The sequence below is a fragment of the Mastacembelus armatus genome, chromosome 23 (assembly GCF_900324485.2).
Source record: "Mastacembelus armatus chromosome 23, fMasArm1.2, whole genome shotgun sequence".
NCBI lineage: Eukaryota > Metazoa > Chordata > Actinopteri > Synbranchiformes > Mastacembelidae > Mastacembelus > Mastacembelus armatus.
Window position 1 is genome coordinate 14784757 of NC_046655.1, and position 20996 is coordinate 14805752.

General features: G+C 44.3%; 1 protein-coding gene and 2 long non-coding RNA genes across 4 annotated transcripts in view; all 3 read left to right on the forward strand.

Moving 5' to 3' along the window:
* The window catches only part of LOC113141970 (plexin-B2-like), a 102643-nt gene extending 86511 nt beyond the window's left edge, over positions 1–16132 (forward strand). For both annotated transcript variants that reach the window (XM_026326658.2, XM_026326659.2), the window contains 25 exons: positions 1–92; positions 218–353; positions 3310–3446; positions 4340–4522; positions 5017–5128; positions 6364–6573; positions 6663–6746; positions 7948–8043; positions 8409–8545; positions 8634–8734; positions 9215–9444; positions 9527–9708; positions 9877–9943; positions 10585–10731; positions 11100–11177; positions 11498–11576; positions 11854–11954; positions 12220–12301; positions 12421–12572; positions 12770–12930; positions 14093–14240; positions 14777–14841; positions 15052–15127; positions 15294–15368; positions 15595–16132. The exon at positions 1–92 is cut by the window's left edge and continues 57 nt beyond it. In XM_026326658.2, coding sequence (XP_026182443.1) covers positions 1–92; positions 218–353; positions 3310–3446; positions 4340–4522; positions 5017–5128; positions 6364–6573; positions 6663–6746; positions 7948–8043; positions 8409–8545; positions 8634–8734; positions 9215–9444; positions 9527–9708; positions 9877–9943; positions 10585–10731; positions 11100–11177; positions 11498–11576; positions 11854–11954; positions 12220–12301; positions 12421–12572; positions 12770–12930; positions 14093–14240; positions 14777–14841; positions 15052–15127; positions 15294–15368; positions 15595–15699 — 3036 coding nt within the window. In that variant the 3' untranslated portion in view covers positions 15700–16132. The remainder of the gene's footprint in view (positions 93–217; positions 354–3309; positions 3447–4339; positions 4523–5016; positions 5129–6363; positions 6574–6662; positions 6747–7947; positions 8044–8408; positions 8546–8633; positions 8735–9214; positions 9445–9526; positions 9709–9876; positions 9944–10584; positions 10732–11099; positions 11178–11497; positions 11577–11853; positions 11955–12219; positions 12302–12420; positions 12573–12769; positions 12931–14092; positions 14241–14776; positions 14842–15051; positions 15128–15293; positions 15369–15594) is intronic.
* A 683-nt stretch (positions 16133–16815) lies between these two features.
* Positions 16816–18935, forward strand: LOC113141784 (uncharacterized). The gene is made up of 2 exons (XR_003296815.1): positions 16816–18514; positions 18759–18935. It is a non-coding gene; the product is annotated as an uncharacterized LOC113141784 (long non-coding RNA).
* A 929-nt stretch (positions 18936–19864) lies between these two features.
* LOC113142300 (uncharacterized) lies at positions 19865–20676 on the forward strand. Its single transcript, XR_003296936.1, has 3 exons — positions 19865–19903; positions 20211–20277; positions 20584–20676. It is a non-coding gene; the product is annotated as an uncharacterized LOC113142300 (long non-coding RNA).
* Positions 20677–20996: the final 320 nt, after the last annotated feature.

The window sequence follows — 20996 nt, forward strand, 5'->3', positions numbered from 1 at the left end:
AACATGGGAATAAAGAAAGAAGACATCAAGACGATCACGGTGGCGGGAGTGGACTGTGTTCACCAGGAGGACAGATACTCTGTGTCCACCAGGTAATCCACAGCAGAAGAAGAACCAGAGATCAGTCACATCTTTGGGAGCTCACACTATGAATCTTAAACATCAACAAAGCTGCTTGTTATCTCAGTTGTTTTTCTCATTTCATCTTCCTGTCCAGTGTGGTTTGTGAGATCGGCCCAGTGAGGCGAGCGCCACCGTACGACCTCCCGTTGGAGCCGACCAACAGTGGAGCGGTGGTGGTAGAAGTAGAGGGGGGGCGGAGAGGAACGTCTGAGGTGTTTTTCACCTATCGGGTAAGTCTGGGCCCACACACTTTGCTACAGATGCTTCCAAATGTCGAGCACACGGAGTCTGCCTCCCTGTGTTTTCAGAGCCAGACTAATGTTTTCTAATGTTCCCAATAATAATATTATTCTGCGACACTTTCATTCATTCTGCAGCTTCTCGTTGCTAAAATCATCACGTGAACTAAACGATCTGAATTGTGTCAGTAATAACAGATAATATAAAACGAAACGTGTCTGTTCTCAGCCAAAGACAGACGCTCCACTCTGTACCTCCATCTAGATCCAGTCTAGTCTCTTTCTTTCATGTACAAACCTTCTTTCATATCAACCCATGAAAAATGAGGTGTGCCAAATGGAGAACTCTCCAGTTTGTGTGTCAGAACATTGTGTCTGTATCAGCTGCTCTGAGATCAGGATAAAATGAACATTAAGTGTTTCCATGACGTTGTTATTCCATAGACACTAAACGAGTGTTTAGACTTTCCTCTGCTGACTGACACGCATTAAAAACGGAAACTGTGGAGGGTTTTTGCATAGAACAGGCTGCTGGTCACGTCCCCGCTGTAGGTTTGCATTGACGAACATTCAGCAACAGCAAAGCAAACAGCAGAGTTTAGTGAACGCAGCTTTCACATCTCTCAGTGTGGATTTGCCCCATTTAAGCAGCACTTTGATCACATTCGCTGCCTCCATCTGAAAACACTGTTGCTTTTGTTATTTAAACCCTTTGGTTCGTCTGCAGGAAGCTGAGAAACACAGTACAACACTGTGTACACAGCTCATCGAAGTTTCTGAGGCAATGCAGAACCGTGTGTGTGTGTGTGTGTGTGTGTCACAGCTACTTCAAACCAGGAGATCAAATCCCAGCAACAATAAGAGGTTTGAAATGAAGAGAGAGGAATATGCAGCCCTTCCTCACTGAGCTGAATCTGCAGCAAAGTGTAAAAAAATCCCTGACACACAAATTTAAATTCCACAGCCAGAGAAACAAATATGATCAAATCAAATATATTTTACCCGCCGCTGTGCTTTGTGTCTCTAACAAGGCTCAGTTGTTTAATTTAAATATTGTTATTCACTTTGATATTTCCAGATTTCTTCCTAATGAGCCGACAACCTGCTGAGACCAAACAGCTAATTTCCTTCTGTCTGTCTGCAAACTCTCCAGCTTCGAGCTTGTTCTCACCGTTGGTTTGTTTTGTCTCGACCACCCAAACATTCTTAGTCCAGACTGCAGAAGCACCACAGGCTGCCTCGGCCTGCAGAGCCTCCTGCTTTAATAAAGTTCATTTCTAATAGGACAAAGGACAAATGTGCTGCTGATGTCTTCCTGTCCTGCTACGTTTGCAGGGGATTTAAAGAGACATTGCAGTTGATTTTAGTTGCTGCAGTGTCGTATATTATCGTCTTATATCACGATGAAACCATGAATATGATATTTTACAGCCAGACCTGCAGATGTGTTTTATATCTGCTACTGACTCTGGGTCTGAATTTTTGTTTTTATCATTATTGGAGCCAAAACACAGAACTGTCTGTGTTTCCTTTGACCCGCAGACCAAATTTATTTCAGGTGCGTCTGTTTTGTTTGTGCAGAACCTCCAACCAGGCAGAGTTGTTAGGAGCTTGCTTCTCTTTGGGGATATTTATTCTTGCAGCTCTCTCTCTGCCAGAACAAATCTGAAACACCAACAAACCAAAAGCTTAAGCACATCTCAGCAGCTGCACACCACACACTTATCGTAGCTCTTCACCCTGGATTCATATTTACGCCTTTGTTTTCTTTTCCTCTGCATCTAAACAAGCACACATACGTTCTTTCACACACTGTGCTGCTGCGCCTTAATCCTCCACACAGGGTTCCTTGGGTTTCTCCTGATGCTGGGAATTAATTTCACCCCTTGTTTTGTTTGTCTCGCTGTCAGCACAGTACAAAACTTTCCAGCACCAACAGGAAACCAAGCAGCTGATGTGTTTCAGCAGCCGCCGACTCCTTTCTCGATATTCTCCACACACACGAGCTGATCAGACTCCCCCACGGTCACGTTCCTCGGCGACGCTCGCTGTTTGTTTGTGTTTAGTCGCAGCCTAAAAAGGCCTGAAGACCATCAATGAGCTCTGGAGGATTTAAAATGCGTTTTGATGTGATCGAAGCGCCCGTACCTGCAGGACGGCAGCTGGAACGTAACTCTGTTACGGTTTAATTTGACTTTTCATTTGATGTTTTTCTTTGTCTGCCTCAGTGGGATTATTTTCCTGCCAAACAGAAACTAACAAAGTCTCTTAAACAACCTTAGTTTGTAATGGATTGTATCAAAACTAATTAAAAGTCATAATTAGGAAGAAGTAAAGTTATGCCCAAATATTAGGAGCTAGATATTTAAACACAGTGAAACCCACAGAGTGAAGAGCAGAGTAGTAAACATGATGGAAATGTGGTATTTAGGTTGGTTTTATGTTTCTGTGAGGAAGGTCCAGTCGCTGCTGTTTTTGTTTTCAGTGCTTCAGTTTAAGCTTCCTGCAGCTGCTCGCTTGTCCCAGCGGCTCCTTTGACCTTTTGGGCGGTTACGAGCAGAACAGGACTCATATAAAAAGATTAAAAAATGTCTCTTCGCTGTGCAGCAACATTTGGGCCATAAATTCAGCCGACAGTCTTTAAAAAGAAAGTCGAACTCAAAAATCACCAGAGATCTGTTGACATCCTGCGTCCAAATCATCCAAACACTGACCCTGTGCTGTTCAAACATGATGCGTGAAGTAAATCAGAGAAATCAGACGTAGACGCAAATAAAAACACAAATGCAGAATATAAGAAGTCACATCTCCCTCCTTTAAAACCAGAATAAGTAACTGGGCGTCATTTGAGTGTTGTCCTGCTCCTTCTCTTTATGTGCTGTGTTTTTCAGCAGCAGTTACTGACATCACTGTCACTAAAAACTAAAGTCTCCTGTTTGCCATCCAGGACCCCAAACCCGACGCCGTGGACCCAGTGAAGGGTCCAGCAGCCGGAGGAACCGTGATCACCATCAGTGGAGAGGACCTGGACACGGCGAGTAAAGACGACGTCGCCGTCAGTGTGGGCGGGGTTCCCTGTGAAGTGTAAGCAGTTTACTCACGTTTCCTTTGACAGACTCTCTGACTCCTCTGTTCACGCTCTTCCTCTTCACGCTCTTCCTCTCTGACTCCTCTGTTCACGCTCTTCCTCTTCACGCTCTTCCTCTCTGACTCCTCTGTTCACGCTCTTCCTCTCTGACTCCTCTGTTCACGCTCTTCCTCTTCACGCTCTTCCTCTCTGACTTCTCTCTTCACGCTCTTCCTCTTCACGCTCTTCCTCTCTGACTCCTCTGTTCACGCTCTTCCTCTCTGACTCCTCTGTTCACGCTCTTCCTCTTCACGCTCTTCCTCTCTGACTTCTCTCTTCACGCTCTTCCTCTTCACGCTCTTCCTCTCTGACTCCTCTGTTCACGCTCTTCCTCTTCACGCTCTTCCTCTCTGACTTCTCTCTTCACGCTCTTCCTCTTCACGCTCTTCCGCTCTGACTTCTCTGTTCACGCTCTTCCTCTTCACGCTCTTCCTCTCTGACTTCTCTCTTCACGCTCTTCCTCTTCACGCTCTTCCTCTCTGACTCCTCTGTTCACGCTCTTCCTCTTCACGCTCTTCCTCTCTGACTTCTCTCTTCACGCTCTTCCTCTTCACGCTCTTCCTCTCTGACTTCTCTGTTCATGCTCTTTCTCTTCACGCTCTTCCTCTCTGACTTCTCTCTTCACGCTCTTCCTCTTCACGCTCTACCTCTCTGACTCCTCTGTTCACGCTCTTCCTCTTCACGCTCTTCCTCTCTGACTTCTCTGTTCACGCTCTTCCTCTCTGACTCCTCTGTTCACGCTCTTCCTCTTCACGCTCTTCCTCTCTGACTTCTCTCTTCACGCTCTTCCTCTTCACGCTCTTCCTCTCTGACTTCTCTGTTCACGCTCTTCCTCCCTCCCTCTCCGCAGCCTGTCGTTCGGCCCAAAGATCACCTGTAAGACCGGCAGGTATCGGGGGCAGAAGGTTCCCTCTGACCCACTAAGCGTGACGGTGAAATACGGAAAGAACACCACCAAGGACATTCCAGATGTGTACCAGTACTCTGAAAACCCCAAGGTCACAGACTATCACCCCAAAGCCAGCTTCGTTTGGTGAGTGTGTTTTTAAGTAGACATGGTATCAAACCAATTAAGACCAAGGGAGGAGAGTGATTGGGTGTTAGTTCTTCTTCCTGCTGATGATGGTGCTGTTTGCAGTGAGGCATGCTGGGTCGTCATATAAGCCTTTTTGCAGATGAAATATTGTCAGGTCTTAGTAAGTTTGATGAAATTGATTATCTGATTATCAGCTGGTGTTAGACTATCACTTGTAAATATACAGGTAGAGAAACTAGGCCTGTTGACCTGATGAGCATCATGAGCTTGATGTTGGTCAGTCAACAAAATGACAACGATGCTAACTGCTAACCAAAGCTATCACCACAGACTGAGGCCTAGTGAATCCTGCTACTTTAAAATTGCAATAAATTGTGATTAATCACAGCCTGTGTGTGTGTGTGTGTGTGTGTGTGTGTGTGTGTGTGTGTGTGTGTGTGTGTGTGTGTGTGTGTGTGTGTGTGTGCGTGTGTGTGTGTGTGTGTGTGTAGTGGTGGTCGGAGTATTGTTGTGATGGGAAATGGGTTTGACATGATCCAGAGAGCCACGATGAAAGTCCTACTGTCCACCGATGAGTTTTCACAGGACGTCACACCAGTAGAGGTAAGAGTGAGTGTGTGTGTGTGTGTGTGTGTTCGTGTGTGTGTGTGTGTGTGTGTGTGTGTGTGTGTGTGTGTGTGTGCTCTGCAGATTTTATTTTCTCTCTCTCTCTCCTCCATTCGTTTCTTCTTCTCTCCTTTGTTTTTGTCCAGTTTTTCTCGTGTTCAACTAGATTGTGTGTGAACAAACATTAATACTATAAATGCTCTGTAGATTTTTATATATATATATATCAAAGTAAACAAATTAAACTTTGTAGGAGCAAAATAAACTTGAATTCACCTCCAATCAACGACCATCATGCTGAAGAAAAATCAAACATGATCACAAACGTGTATATATGTTTTATTTTAACTTGAACTGCTCTTTTATATGAAGTACAGCAGTTTACATTTTCAACAAAAACCACCAAATAATCTTTTTCTGTCTTTGACAAGAGCTGTACTCATCAGTTCAGCTGTAAACAGTCAGTCCAACTAATATCAGATGTGGACACAGTGACAGGACTGAATCATATTTTTAATAAAAGACCAGTTTCGGCTCGACGTGTTTTCGTGTGCAGCCTCCACTGACTCCTGTTCTGTCTGAGCCAAACCCCTGATACTCTTTCATTTCACCGCTGAACAGTTTTGAGTGACAGAGTCTCTTGGGGAAGTTTCACAGCAGGGGGAGAAGGTGAAGACGTTCTATTGTCGCTGTGTCAGAAGCTGCTGTTTGATCCAGGAAGACAGAGGGAGACAGTGGGGGGGCTGGAGGAAATCTGAAGTAAAAGTTACACCTGCAGTGAAAATTTCCTTTCAGTAGAAACGAGCTGTGAACAAGTGTTGGATTTGTTAGCAGAGTTTCTTATTTACATTCATTAGTTAAAGAGCATCGTGGTCATTCATGCAGAGCAGAGTCAGGTGTTCTCTCAGTTTGAGCTCTGGGTTTGGTCTCCACCACCTCCTGAGGGAAATCTCTGGCTCTTTAGCTGCTAAATGCTCCACCATGTTCAGAGACACAATAACTAAAGAGTCTGATGTTTGATCCAAATATGAGCCGAGTTCAATTTAAACGTGACCTTATCAAACGGCACAGATTGAAGTGCTTTACTCTGACAGATCCATAATGAAGGTAGTTGTTAGTTGCAGCTCTTGTTTACATTTGAACAAACACGAATAATGTTGTTTGGTCCTGACTGAATGCAGTTGTGACACAGCTGGATTGAGTTCCTGTGCATGTCTTTCTGTCCCTCTCAGTTTGTCCAGGACGCTCACAGTAAGAACGACTCCGTCCTCCAGTTTTACTCTCCGCCGGTGAACAGCTCCCTCGACACCTCGTCCCTCAGGACCGTCCTGCAGCTGGACAATTTGATGGAGGAGCTGAAGAGCTTCGACTATCACCCCGACCCCATCTTTGACCAGCTCACCAAGAACGTCATCACCGAGACCGGCATCATCATCGTGACTGTGAGGGCAGACGGTTGAAGTCGCACATGTGAACACCACGCTGCATCTCTGCATCTGCTCGGCTCAATCTGTCTTTCCTGCTTTCTCAGGGTCGAGGCTTCTCCAGGGCGATGACGGCAAAAGAGGCTCAGGCGTTTGTCGGAGACGCCTCCTGTCACGTCAACATCCTGCAGGTAAACAAACGCCAGAGGTATATTGCTGCTCTGTAACGGATTTACACTGGAAAGATGGAGCTGATGTTGAGATTTCTTATATGTGTGATATCAGTCACATCCAGCAGTGATGCTGGAGCAGTGTGCAGGGTGGTGCTGTCACGCTGCAGAAACACAATAACAACCAACAAACCATCCTGTCTGATCCTACTTCAGCAGCACAGCCAGCGATTCTAAACAACCAGAGTTATTTCTTTGCATTTTACTTTTTATTGATTTTCCACAGAAAAACTTCAGTACAGGGTCACAGACTCACACACACACACACACACACACACACACACACACACGCAGTAGATAAAATAATATAAGTAGAATATAGAGAGGTGAGAAAATCAGTCCACAATAAAATACAAAGAAAACATGTCGGAGAAGATAAATTCGGAACAGACTCACCATTAATCTTCATATGGGTCCAAAAAAAGGTCCAACTTTGCAACCTACCTCTGAATGTATATAAAGTATGGACTCACAGGACCCTGACCCAGTCCTTCAGATCCAGATCTGTTTCCAGTATCTCTGCAGGCTCTGATGGTCCCACCATATTAGTCTGGTCATGTGTGTGAGCTGGGAAAACATGACTGGTGATCATTACTGTGGTGCATGATGAGGCTGCATGTGTGTAGGTGTTTTCTAATGAACACAGACATAATTAACTACGAGACTCAGTTATTTAGTGAAAGTCACAGACGTCATGTAAACCTCATCTCAAAGCAGAATAAAACTATTTTTCCCATCTCATTAACTTAGACTGTCAGAGCCTCACACTAAGAAACAAGCAGAAATACTGAGGAACAGAATTTACAGAAAGCACCCTGGGGTGCTGCTGTGCCTTGATTCTCTCTCTATTATTAGTTTATATTATTATTCTTGTTTTCCACTCCTCAACGTGCGTTATAAATTAAGCTGCAGTCATCGTGGTGTTTCGTAGCAGCAGGTGCTTTACAAGATAAAGTTGGTGAGTTACAAAAAACAAAATAAACATTTCTGTAAAATGCTTTTGCTGTGGTACAGTCCAGAACAGTTCCACACCTTCAGGTCCTGTTAACACTGTGTGTCTCAGCTACAAATGGACCCAAAACAAAAGGCTGTGGGTCGACCTCATGCATCATCACGCCAACAGAGTATCGTGGGTTTAGTTCCATTCCCTCTTTCTGTGCAGGATGATAAGTTGATCCTGGAGGCTCCTTCATCACAGCCCAGCGCCAGGTCCAAACGGCAGCGCCGGGACACGACCAGCGACCTGCTGGAGCTGGTGGTAAATACACAACCAAAGACGTCCAGTTTGAGTTTCAGGGGGCCCGAAACACAATGAGCTGAATGTTGGAGGAGGAAAAGATACACATCATCTTTCAAAGACAACCTCTTCATTATGAGCATCACTTTATTCTCTCACTGTGCAGACAGCTGCTGATAATAAACAGGGAAAAGTAATAACAGTAATGATGATTCTCAGACGCTTCACTTGACAAGTTAATTGTTCATAGTTTTCTAAGGGATTCCTCCTCAGAGCCAAAAATACCAACCATGTTAAGCTGATTTAAGAACTGTAATAAACCAAGCAGAAGGTTTAACGTTAACCTCTGGAAACTGGAGTCTACAGCGGGATCTGTGTCTCTGCAGGTGAAGTTCGGTCACGGCGAGTGGATCGTGGGTTCGGTCTACTACCCCAGAAAAGACGAACTTCCTCTGCCCATAATCATCCCTGCAGTCATCATACCCATGCTGCTCTTCATCGCTGTGTCCTTCTACTGCTACAGGTTGGATCATCAAACGCACACGTTTGTCTCCCTGTGTGTGGGGGGGGGGTTATGTTGTTTAAATGTTCCTCTGTGTGCGCACGAACAGGAGGAAGAGTCAGCAGGCAGAACGAGAGTACGAGAAGGTGAAACACCAGCTGGAGACTCTGGAGGAAAGTGTCCGCGATCGCTGCAAGAAGGAGTTCACAGGTAAGTCTGCTCACCTGGAGGCTCCAGAGACGACGACAGTTTGGACTTTTTCATTTTTACTGTAGGTTCTTTCCACATTGGTTCTATTGCACTAAAAAACCTAATTATGGGGTGGAACCTCAAACTATAGTGTGATATTACCTGTTTGGATTAGTATATACAGTAAGTATATAAGGTAGTTAACATCAGCAGTAACAATAATCAGAATCCCATAATATCAGACGTGGTTTTTAAATCGGAAACAAAGATGGATGAGATGATTATTTCTCAGCAGCAGCTGTTGGTAGAAATAACATCTGTCCCTGCCAGATGTTTTCTGCTGCAGACAACCAGCTGCTGATTCTCCAGCTCACTGTGGTAAACTGAGTCTTAATTGTGATGAAGCTAAAGCAAAAAGCAGCTTCCTCACCAGATGACGATGCATGTAGAAGGTGGAATTATGGGAAATAAATGATGTCATTTGATGATTTTCTGTGTCAGACCTGATGATTGAAATGGAGGACCACACCAGCGACGTGAGCGAGGCCCGGATCCCCTTCCTGGACTACAAAACCTACACCGACCGAAACTTCTTCCTGCCCTCTAAGGACGGCGCAGACGACGCCATGATCACAGGAAAAATACAAATCCCAGAGGCCCGCAGGGCCATCGTGGCCCAGGCGCTGAACCAGTTCTCCAACCTGCTGAACAGTAAAACCTTCCTCATCAACGTGAGATTGTCTTCCTCCTCCTCAGCTCCCTCCTCTGTCCTCAGTTGGGTCTGTGTCATGTCAGCATGTTCTCTGCCTGCAGTTCATCCACACGCTGGAGAACCGGCCGGACTTCAACGCCCGTTCTCGGGGTTATTTTGCCTCCCTGCTGACGGTGGCGCTGCACGGGAAACTGGAGTATTACACCGACATCATGAGGACGCTGCTGCTGGAGCTGATGGACGAACACGTGCAGAACAAAAACCCCAAACTCATGCTCCGCAGGTGAGGACGGAGCAGAAACACTCACAGATGCATCTGATATTCCATAGATGATGAACCTGCTGGTGATGAATCAGTTATTTGGGCCATAAAATGTGGAGGAAGAACGTGATTCCATGATTCATGTGTTTGTTTGTTTGTATGACGTCTTTGTTGCTGCTCTGTGTGCAGGTCCGAGACAGTGGTGGAGAGGATGCTGTGTAACTGGATGTCCATCTGTCTCTATCAGTTCCTCAGGGTAACTCGGGTTCTTTTCCTTCCCTCGGATTTGTTTTCATTTCGATCGGTTCTCGTCCTGCACTGGAGGGAACCCTGTGGACACCTGTTCACTTCACCTGGGTCTTTGTTTTGTTTCGTTTAGGCCAATTTGGGCTTTTTGGAAAGTTGGTAGTGACAGCAGAACATATTTCAAATAAAACTGTTCAGACATCAGATTTTTGATTTAGTCTCAGAAACAAACCAAGTCCTGCAGCTCCTCTGAAACAACATGGAACCTGCTGCCAAAGTGAAACCAGGATCTGGACTTTTTGGTTTGATTTGTAAAAGAGTATGAATCCAACAGGATATAAAACTATTGTACCTTTTTTAAAAAAAACAAACAAAAAAAAACACCTGATCAAAGATAAATGCTGTGACAAACAGACCTCACTTTTCCTTTTCTGTTGAAAACTGAGACTAAAGGTCTTCACGTGTCATAAATCAAACACACATCAAACTAGAATATGTGCAGGTTCAGGTTACAACAGAATTACAGGGGGCGCTTGATTTATTGCACCAGTTACTTTAAGTATTAATATCTGATTATGTTTAAAGCTTTGCAGGATGGTAAAGTCTGTGTGTGCGTGTGTGCATGTGTGTGTGTGTGTGTGTGTGTGTTAGGACACAGCAGGAGAACCTCTTTACAAACTGTACAAGGCCTTGAAGCACCAGGTGGAGAAGGGGCCGGTGGACGCCAAGTTGAAGAAAGCCAAGTACACACTAAACGATACAGGACTTCTGGGGGACGACGTGGAGTACTCTGTACTGGTTAGTACACACAGTACGCAGAGTACACACAGTGTCAGTATTTTAGACATAACATCTGATTCCTTCCTTTTAAATCAATGTTTCTGAATCTTTTAATGCAACATTTGCAAATATTCAAAGATATTGTGCCGAAAAAACAAGAGGAGAAGAAGAAGATGACTTCTTCTTCTGAGTGTTTCTGCATGTTTCCATGCTGCACTGCCAACCTGTACACAAACATACAGCTGCTGTAACATCTGCGCTGTGTTTCTGTTGGATTTGTTCCTTCCAATGAATCAGACTGGCTGCTCATAATTACCACTCAAACGACATCATGTGAACGCAGCATTTAGCTCACCTTAAACACACTTGTGTGTTTGTGGCGTCAGACTCTGCAGGTGTTGGTGCACGGGGAGGGGCCAGACGTGACTCCGGTCAAGGTGTTGAACTGCGACACCATCACTCAGGTGAGTTTCTCTTTCTCGGGTCGTGTCCCCCGTCGCTTTCACAGTTTATCCACCGCTCTTTGCATCAGCAGCCAGATATTTTATTTAAGTCGGCTCAGGACTAAATGTTCTGATGTTCTCATCGTGGGTTACGTCACAACAGAGATGAGTCCACTGAACCTTTCTGAAGATGATTCAGCACAAACCTTGAAATGGCTGGTTAAGATATGAGGGGAAGTTGTGGTGGTGGCAGATAAATCATCCTAATGTGATATTTCGATAAAGGGAAAGTCATTATTGCACATTGTGGCAGATAAAAATCGGAACTGTCTGTTCTCCAGGTGAAAGAGAAGATCATCGATCAGGTGTACAGGAACCTGCCGTACTCACAGAGGCCCAAAGTGGAGAGTGTTGCACTGGGTACGACACACAAACTGATATTAGGAACAAATTCGTTGTTGTTGTTGTTGTTGTTGTTATCAGTTATATTATCTGACATTTGAACACAACACGCATGTTATTTAATCAGCTCATCTTAACTTGGGTTGTGCATGAAAAACCAGATCCGAAGAAAACAGGTTCAGCCAGGTCCAAACAAAAGCACTTGATCTCCCATCATTCCTTTCTCCGTCCAGCAGACGTCTCGTGTTATGAAAAACCCACATTAAATTTCAGTCATGTCCTCGTCCGTCCACAGAGTGGCGTCCCGGTTCCACGGGTCAGATCCTGTCCGACCTGGACCTGACCTCCCTGAAAGAAGGACGCTGGAAGAGACTCAACACTCTGGCTCATTACAACGTGAGTCTGATCGCCACGTGTCTGCAGCAGCTCAGGAAATAGAGTTCACCTCAGCACGGACAGAAGTGTTTAGTGTTACAGTGTGATCTTTGATAAGCCGCCATTGTTTCTTCATCTAAAACAGTGAGGAACATCATCTCAAATAGGATCTATGAGACTTTCTTTTTACTCAAACCTAAAGACAGAGAAGACTCATGTTGTTGTTTTTAATCAGAGCAGGCTTCCATGTCTTTCTCACTGGTTTTAATCATTTCTTGTCGTCCAGGTTCGGGATAACGCCACCCTGGTTCTGTCCAGAGTTTTGCACACACAGTCATTCCACCAGCACCAGGACAGCCATGAAGAGAGTGTGTATATATAACAGTCCCATAATTCTCCCATGACTCTCTGGAAATATTTCCCAGGAGGACGGATCCACGTTCTAAACAGGGTTTTGTTGTGGTTTTTGTTGCCCCCGTTCCTGCAGAAAGTGCCCTGCTGGAGGACGACAACACCTTCCACCTGGTGAGACCGGCAGATGAAATCGATGAAGTGAAGTCGAAGAGAGGCAGCATGAAGGACAAGGCCATGACCAAAGCCATCACTGAGATCTACCTGACCAGGCTGCTGTCTGTCAAGGTACAGCCCAGGACCAGTTTCACAGTGAAGCACTTTCTGTTTTGGTTGGAGACCCCTGACTTCATTGGCCAGTGTTTGCAGTGATTATACCTGTGCATTAAAAAGAAATTATTCTTTTTATCACTTAGAGATATTTGCTTTGCTTTGGAAAACAGGACAGTGTTTTATATGTGTGTGTGTGTGTGTGTGTGTTGCAGGGCACGCTGCAGCAGTTTGTGGATGATTTCTTCCGCAGCATGTTGGGCTCGAGCACCGTCGTCCCTCCCGCCGTCAAATACTTCTTCGACTTCCTGGATGAGCAGGCGCAGAGACACGACAACGTGGACGAGGAGACGCTGCACATCTGGAAGACCAACAGGTAGCACAGAGAGAAACAGCTGCAATAAACACTGTGGGTGATAATCCACAGGTCTGGTGCTGCTGGTTCAGGGTCTAGATGAGCACCAGATCTAAGAGGGGATGCAGCCTCGTCAGTAAAAGCCTCCGACTGGTCGATGACTCTTCAGCTGGTCCAGCCTCTCTTCAGACTGCAGAGAGCTGTGAAGAAAACCTCAGAGAAATAATTACTGCTGCTTCTCAAGCTGTGTGTGTTTCAGCTCATCAGCTGAACTGGAGCCTAATTATGTCCTCGCCGCCGTTGACACGGCAGCCGACCACGTAACGGCCTGACTTCACTGGCAGGCTGTTATCAGGACGGATAAATGATGGCAGAGCAGGAGGAAATCTCTTTTCCCTGTGACTTCTCTGCTTTCACACCAGCCCACAGCTTCGCCTGTCAATCATCAGAAACACACACACACACACACACACACACACACACTCAAACAAGTGGGACAATGAAATATTCATCGGCCGTGGTGAATTATTGACGGGGGTTATGGTCTGTGGAGGTCGCAGGAAGGAAGAGATGAAAGGACAGAAACGGTGTCAGCAGGAAAGAGCTGGAAATCGAAACCGTGATAACGGAGGAAAATTTACCAGAACGTTTTTGACGTTTTTGAAAAGTCTGGGTTCTTAGTTTTAAAAAAAAGCCTGACTGTGGAGGCTCAGCTACCAACTGGGAGGAGCAGACGGCTGCCCCAGGTTTACTCCATCACTCTCTTCTGTCTCCAGAATTTGATTAGTCACGAACTTGAGGCACAGCATCAACGTCCTGGTCTCTGTCGTGGTTTAGTTCATATTCAGTTCAGTTTATTTGTACAGCACCAAATCACAATCACCTCAAGGCACTTTACAAAAAAACAGAAACATATTGTCTTCCTCTTCTGTAGAGCTGTGTTTTATTACTGTGGCTCAGGTTATAATCTGCAAACACGGCTCTGACACTTATTTTCTTTGATTGATTGATCAGTGATTGAACAGTGAAGGTTTTCTATCATTACCATAAGCCACAGCTAATGGAGTCTCTAATGACTTTGGTGTCTTATTGAGATTGTCAGTGGTGTTAGTTTCAGACAGATCTGATCCAGCTTCAGGGTTTTTAAACACGTGTCCTGACCTGAGTCTTTGTGCGTCCTCAGTTTGCCTCTGCGCTACTGGGTGAACATCCTGAGGAACCCCCACTTCATCTTCGACGTCCACGTGACCGAGGTGATGGACGCTTCGCTGCACGTCATCGCTCAGACCTTCATGGACGCCTGCACCAAGACGGAGCACAAACTAAGCAGGGTCAGTTCACACCACGATCATACAAACGTAGACCCGACGCCCCCCTTCAGACCGGATTTCTGGAGGTGTGCTTGTTTTTAACATCACAGCTCGATTGAAATCTCGTCTGAAGCCATATTCTTGTATCTTAATCACAGTATCCTTGTCTCTGATGTCCGGCGCCCCCCTGAGGAGGTTTTGCCCTTTGTCTTTTAGCTTTTTCCTAAAGCGCCACCAATGACCCCCCCCCCCCCGGGTTTAATGTGTGTGTTCCCAGATTTGTCAGATTCATTTAGTTACATAGAAAAGGTCAGTGGGTTTGTGTGTTCAGGTGTAAACCGGTGTCAGCTGCAGCTTTCTGTGATCACTGAGCTGGAGGGGGTTTTTACTGGGACGTGTCTCTGAATTCCAACATTACACACAAAATAAACCCTGCACTGTTTGAACATCACACGCTGATGAAAATTAACGAGGCAGGAGAATCTTCACTTTGCACAGAACCAAGTTGGGGAAGAAGAAAAGGACCTAACATCAGTTTTTTCTCTTTCTGACTGTAGGAGTCTCCCAGCAACAAGCTGCTCTATGCAAAAGAGATTTCGACGTACAAGAAGATGGTGGACGAGTGAGTTTGTTGCACTAAAGACACAGCAGATGATCAAACGTGTTTAAGCACATTTGGGCAGAACAGCTGCGCCACATGTTGGTTGATATTTCCTGAAAATGAATTAAACTTGGAACAACTGCAGAGAATAATATGGAGCAATAAACAGTTGGTAACATATGCAGCTGGACTCAAACAGAAAATATCAGTGACATCATTTGTTTTCTCCAGTTACTACAAGGGCATCAAACAGATGGTCTCAGTCAGTGACCAGGACATGAACACACACCTCGCCGAGGTGTCCAGGGTATGTTGTCTGTTAGTGTCTGTTAGTGTCTGTTAGTGTCTGTTAGTGTCTGTTAGTGTCTGTTAGTGTCTGTTAGTGTCTGTTAGTGTCTGTTAGTGTCTGTAGCTGCCTAGAGATAGTGCAGATAGATGGACACTGCTTTAACATGTAATCTCTGCTTCCACAGCAACACACGGACAAGCTGAACACCCAGGTGGCCTTACATCAACTGTACCAGTACGCCAGCAAGTACTACGATGTGGTGAGAAACATCTTTCTGCTTCCTGGCATTAACTTTAATTTAGTGGTGAGGAGTCCATGAGATAGAAGAGAACCCAGGTCACTGTTTATTACCACTGCATCAGTTGTTCTAGTCAAATCATAGACTGAACATTATTCAGCATGATGAGACTTTAACTGAATATTTCCACTCTGGGCTGTTGCTGCTTTTACGAGAACGTCTAACGTTTGTGTCATCATCTTTTTAGATCATCCAGTCACTGGACGAGGACCCAGCAGCTCAGAATAAACAGCTCACCCTCCGCCTCCAACAGATCGCTGCCGCCCTGGAGAACAAGGTTACTGACCTTTGACCTCTGACCTCACGGAGGGGTCGGGGCGGGGAGCTAACAGCTACTAAAACACAGGATGTTGTTTTCCATTTAAGGACTCGAAGGAAGACGAGCTCGCAGACTCTACTAAACGTTTGACCATATAAGGAGGGATGTGGGAGGGGCTAGTGTGACCACAGGAAGCTATTCAAGATACAAGGACTGGGGGGAGGCGTCTCGGCGAGATAAAATGATTTGTTAAAATATGCTTAGAGTGGTGGAAACTGAAGCACTGAGTACATCCTTATGGCACCAAAACACAAACCATGGAGGGATGCAAAATGTGAGTGTTGCGGGTGGGAGCGCTGCGGGTGGGAGCGCTTTGAAATCCGAGGGTTATTTTTTTAATGGTAGCCAGGACATGTGGTTTGTCCCTTGGACCTAGCTGTCCACACATTTTAATTTTACCATGTAAGGACTGAAGGAAAAAATGCCACACAAGGAATGAAGATTGAAGATTTTTGGATAGTTGAGGAATATAAGTGAAGCAATCAGACATTACCAAATATTTTCTTTATCTACTCAGTCCTGGTGGAAGTTGCAGCAGCTTCAGGAGGTGTCGTGACCACTTTTTGTCTAAAACTGTAGATTTAATTTGCCTCTAACTGTTGATCTGAGGTCAGATTTCTGTCTCTATATAATATGAGAACAGGAAATCTGGTCTCCGATGGGCAACAGAGAACAGTTTTCATTCTGACAGTGCTTGGATTTTACTTTTAAGCCAGTTCCAATAAAAAAATAACCAATGAAAAACCACTACGGTACATAGAGCAACCAATCAGAGGTCTGATTGTTTTATCTTGATGGCACAATGGAGGAGAGTGGATTCAGGGTACAAACGTTAAGCCCAAAAATCAAACCACAACTTTTCTTGTATCTTGGCCAAATCAGATTAGCTGCAATATGTGTTTCTACGCTGATGACACTGTGCTGTTGAATCATGTCACAGCTGAAAAATGTCATTGTGTTTAGTTTTAGTCCTACTTTTGTATGCAGGCTTTAAATACAGGCTATGACATATGGACAATACACCTGAAATGTACTGTTATAAGAAATGGCCTGACACTGTGTCAGGCCATTCTTAAAATACAGTAATCAGGGTGGTCCATAATGTCATAACCTGCAAGAAAATGAGGACTAGCTTTTTACTTCCTGTGAAAAATCATGACTGTCTAATGATGTAGTCTCAACAGCCAAACATTTACATGTGTGATATCTCTATTTTCTGTGTATGATTTGCCTTTTTTTTCATTACTCGCCTCAAACATTTGTATTTCTTTGTTTTTCTGCACATGCAAGAGGCAGTGACCGAAGTGTCTTCTGAAGACAGGGTATACGGTACAAGTGGATCCTTCAAAAAGGCTTAGAATGAATCTAAAATTAAAGTAGTAAAATGTTTACATGTATTCAGTCCAGTTCTTATAGGCCCTCCATTATTTAGGTATTCCCTATTATTGTTCTGTGGGAATGTATGTGACTCTTGGTGATTAGTCTTTGGTTTAAGTGCTGTTACTCTGCTGTCACGGTACATACAGAGGTGTAGATGAACTCCTTAATCTTCTGCTATGCTGCAGCTTCATCATCATCACCACAGACAATTTGTGTATCTGCATTATTCTTTGCCTTCTGAGCCCAGACGATGTGCTTTATGTAGTGCTTGACTTAATATCAAAGATTAAACATGCAGTTTGTAAGTCCGGCGATGAACCTCTCGCCCTCTGGAGAGGATTTCTGCCAACAAAGACTTTTTGTTTCTTTTTTTTTTTTTTGACAAAGTTGGATTTATTGAATCTTTGAGATTTCAGATCTTACAAACTGCATCTTTAAATTCTGAAGCAATATGAACTTAAGGCTGGTGCTGTATCTTTGTATTCACGTCTTTGATTTGTTTAACTGGGTTTTGACCAGAATTTGGCACCACATGACCGACTGAAATAAGCACATCTCAGCTTGTGTTTGTTTTAGTCCTCAGAAACTTTCTGTTTCTGTCTCAGACATATTGATGAAACCCACTGCGGTGCCAAATAACTATCAGAAACCACTGTGTGTGTCTTAGTGTGTGGCAGAACCTGGTGGTACGTTTCTAAAAACTGTGGAAAGGGGGTTTTCAGTGCCAGCTTTACCAAGCAAACCGCCACATTAGCTTCTCTGGTCTAAATGCTTGTGAAAACATGTGCTGCTGACATTAGAGCTCGATCTCTACTCTCTTTACCAACATAGTTTAAAATCTGAAACATGAAGTTTTATTTCTGATTCCGACACAAGCTTCTTTCTGCCTTCTTTTTGCCACCAGCGAGTGCCTTAAAGAGTAGAACTGAAAGTGGACTGGGAAGGAAAAGCCAAATAAGGTGTTGATAAGCACATAGAGCAGCTTGACTTGTCACATAGTGAAGATGTCAATGGAAGAGTGGAGCTGTTGTTTTAGAGAGGGCGAAGAAAGTACTGTCAGAAGCTTTCACAGATACCAGTGTAGTCGGTCACAGCATCACCACGATCAGACATGTTCTTCTGGAACTGACTTCTCCAAAGTCCAAACCCACTGCATTTATAATGGAACCGTCAGAAACGACTGAATAAACTTCACTTCAGTGACAAAAGCTGCAGCCGGTTGTGTTGCTGCGTTTGTAGTCATTTCGTGCAGGCGTGGCTAGTGGAGTGTGACGTGCTGCTTTAGCTAACACACAGCTGTGGATGTGTGTTCCTCCAGAGGAGCTGGGTAAATATTAGGAGGCTGTGATCTGTAACTCAGTGGCTTCCAGGAAAATGTTGGATGAGTCCAGCGAACTGAGCCTTCACTGTAAGTACATTTATTTGTCTGCTGTGTGTTTCTATGACGTAAAACTGAAGTGTTTGTGAGAAATATCATCCCATGAGGCTCCAGTAACAGTTAATGGTTTTCAGAGGTGTTGAATGTTAGACAGCCCGCTGGTATTGATGTTTTACCTCAACATCACAAGGGTTATATGTGTTTATACCATTGTATAAGAGTTTGTACATCAAATACAACTTTCCAATTGTTTATTCTTGTAACATCATGGTAGGAAACACATGGACTGGACCAAGTGTGGACTTTAAAATGGACACAAACTGCACCAGGAACCAAGTGATCTGGACTGGAGCCCAAATCAATGACTCTTCTGAGGAAGTGGAGAAGTGGGCACAGAATCCAGATTTAAGGTCCAAATATCCAATAAATGGTGTTTCTACAAACGAAGGGTCTCATGTTGTTGTGGCTTGGTTTGTTTTTATTCATGCTGTTGTTTGGTCCCTCCTGTCAGTCAGTACTATCCATAACACAACAGTTGTGTGTTCCCAGGCTTTACTTTCCACATTAAGACAAGTCGGCCAATACCCTGAAAAGCTTTGTGTCGTCCTGGAAAACAATTCTGACAAATGAAACGTCGGTGGCTTGTTTTGTGTCATGTTTTATTTTTGAAACATTATTTCCAAAGGTTTAAGGCTGTAACCAGGATGACTCCCTGTCACAACAGTGACTCTGCTGCTGTATTTCTGTTAAGCAACTATTTTCTATGTTTTTTTAGTGACCAGGCTGCTGCAGCTGCTGCAGTGACACAAAGACCAAATGGCTTTCTGAGGGAACAATCTGCAGTAAATAATCATTTTATCAAGTGAACCAACTCCTGTCAAGGCTTCAGCTCTGGAAAACATTTCTAATGGAGCTTTATTTGGTTTGAATCTCAGTGATCTTGTCTTTGTGTTGAGTCTGCATCACTGCAGCTGCTGTGGAGAGAAGGTTTCTCTCTGAGCTGGTTGAGGAAGCAGAGCTGAGTTTTTCTGCACTGAACAGAGAAAACACAGACTGACTCTCATGTGCAGTTTGAAGAAGAAGAGTACTTTGGTGTGTATGTGGTGTGTGTGTGTGTGTGTGTGTGTGTGTGTGTGTGCGTTACTGCTTATATTGTGGAATTATAGAGCCTTATGGCCGTGGACACAAAAGCCGGTCTTGGCTTTAGGAGGATTTAGTCTGTGGCTGACTGAACTTCCCATTCACCACAGTTCCTCATGAACTGGGTGGGCAGGATTGTCCAGTATGGAGTTGATTTTGTCCACCATCCTCCTCTCTGCCACAGCCTCCAGACTGTCCAGTTCCAGTCCAACAACAGATTTTACCTTCCTGATCAACTTGTTTAGTCCCCAGCACACAACTGCAAAGAACAGTGCACTGGTGAGTATTTGTACTTGTACTTCATTTGTACTCTAAGTTAGTAAGTTTAGCAGACAGATGCAGAGCAGCAGCAGTAACAGCTGGACTTTACAGTAAACTGTGTATTTGCAGTTGATGGATCAACATGAGCTTTTACTCCAGACACAGTCTGTGCTCTCGCTCTGATTATCAGTCAGTAAATGATGCAGCATGTAGAGATGAATGTGACAACACTGCCCCCGTGTGTTCATAATGAAGAACTACACTTTCACGCAGCAACAGACTGAACTAAATTCTACTGGAACCTCATGTTTTCTTATTTCTTCAGTCTCTCATTGTGCTGAGGTGAACTGTGGGAGGACGGGGTGAGGCCCGAGCTCTGAAAGCAGCTGGAGGTCAGTGATTGCTCTCTGGAGCTCAGCAGGTGTTTAGACTGTAAGTCACAGTAACAGAGAGGAAAGATGTCTGGCCTCTTTTATCAAACATCAATTCAATGTGTTAATTCAATTAGTCAACTGCAGAACTGCAGGACAGACTGGTTCTATCAGTGTTAATATGACTGCACACACACTTCAGTGTGATGTGTCAAGGTTTTGGTTAGAGCAGCAGTATCTCTGTGTACAAACAGCCTGGGATGCTCCTGTGGCAGGAGGTTAAAGGAACAATCCGGTAGTTATTTGTTTTATGTGCATCTGTTACAGAACAGTTTCCACTGGTCCGGATCAAACCGTCCTGGTCTTCAATCCAACACCACAGGTCGGTAAACCGTTCCATCAGTCGTGTCAGGATCACACAGAACAAACTGTGAGTGACAACCAGTAGTGATGAAATGATTTACAAAGTCTATAGATTTATTGACATTTATAGCATATTTCTTGTACATAACAATGACTCCTAATAAAATCAATAATTGTTTACCTGACCTGAATGCAAAGTTTCAGCTGTAACATAAAGGGTTAAAAATAACCTTTTCTTTTTGTGAATGAAACTTTTGCTGTTAAATATAAATAAATGGAGTTTAAAGCTCCAATATTTCCTTTTTCTGACATGTAGAAGAGGAGGTTCTTGGACGTAGTGAAGGAGGACATGAGGATAGTTGGTGTGGGTGAGGAGG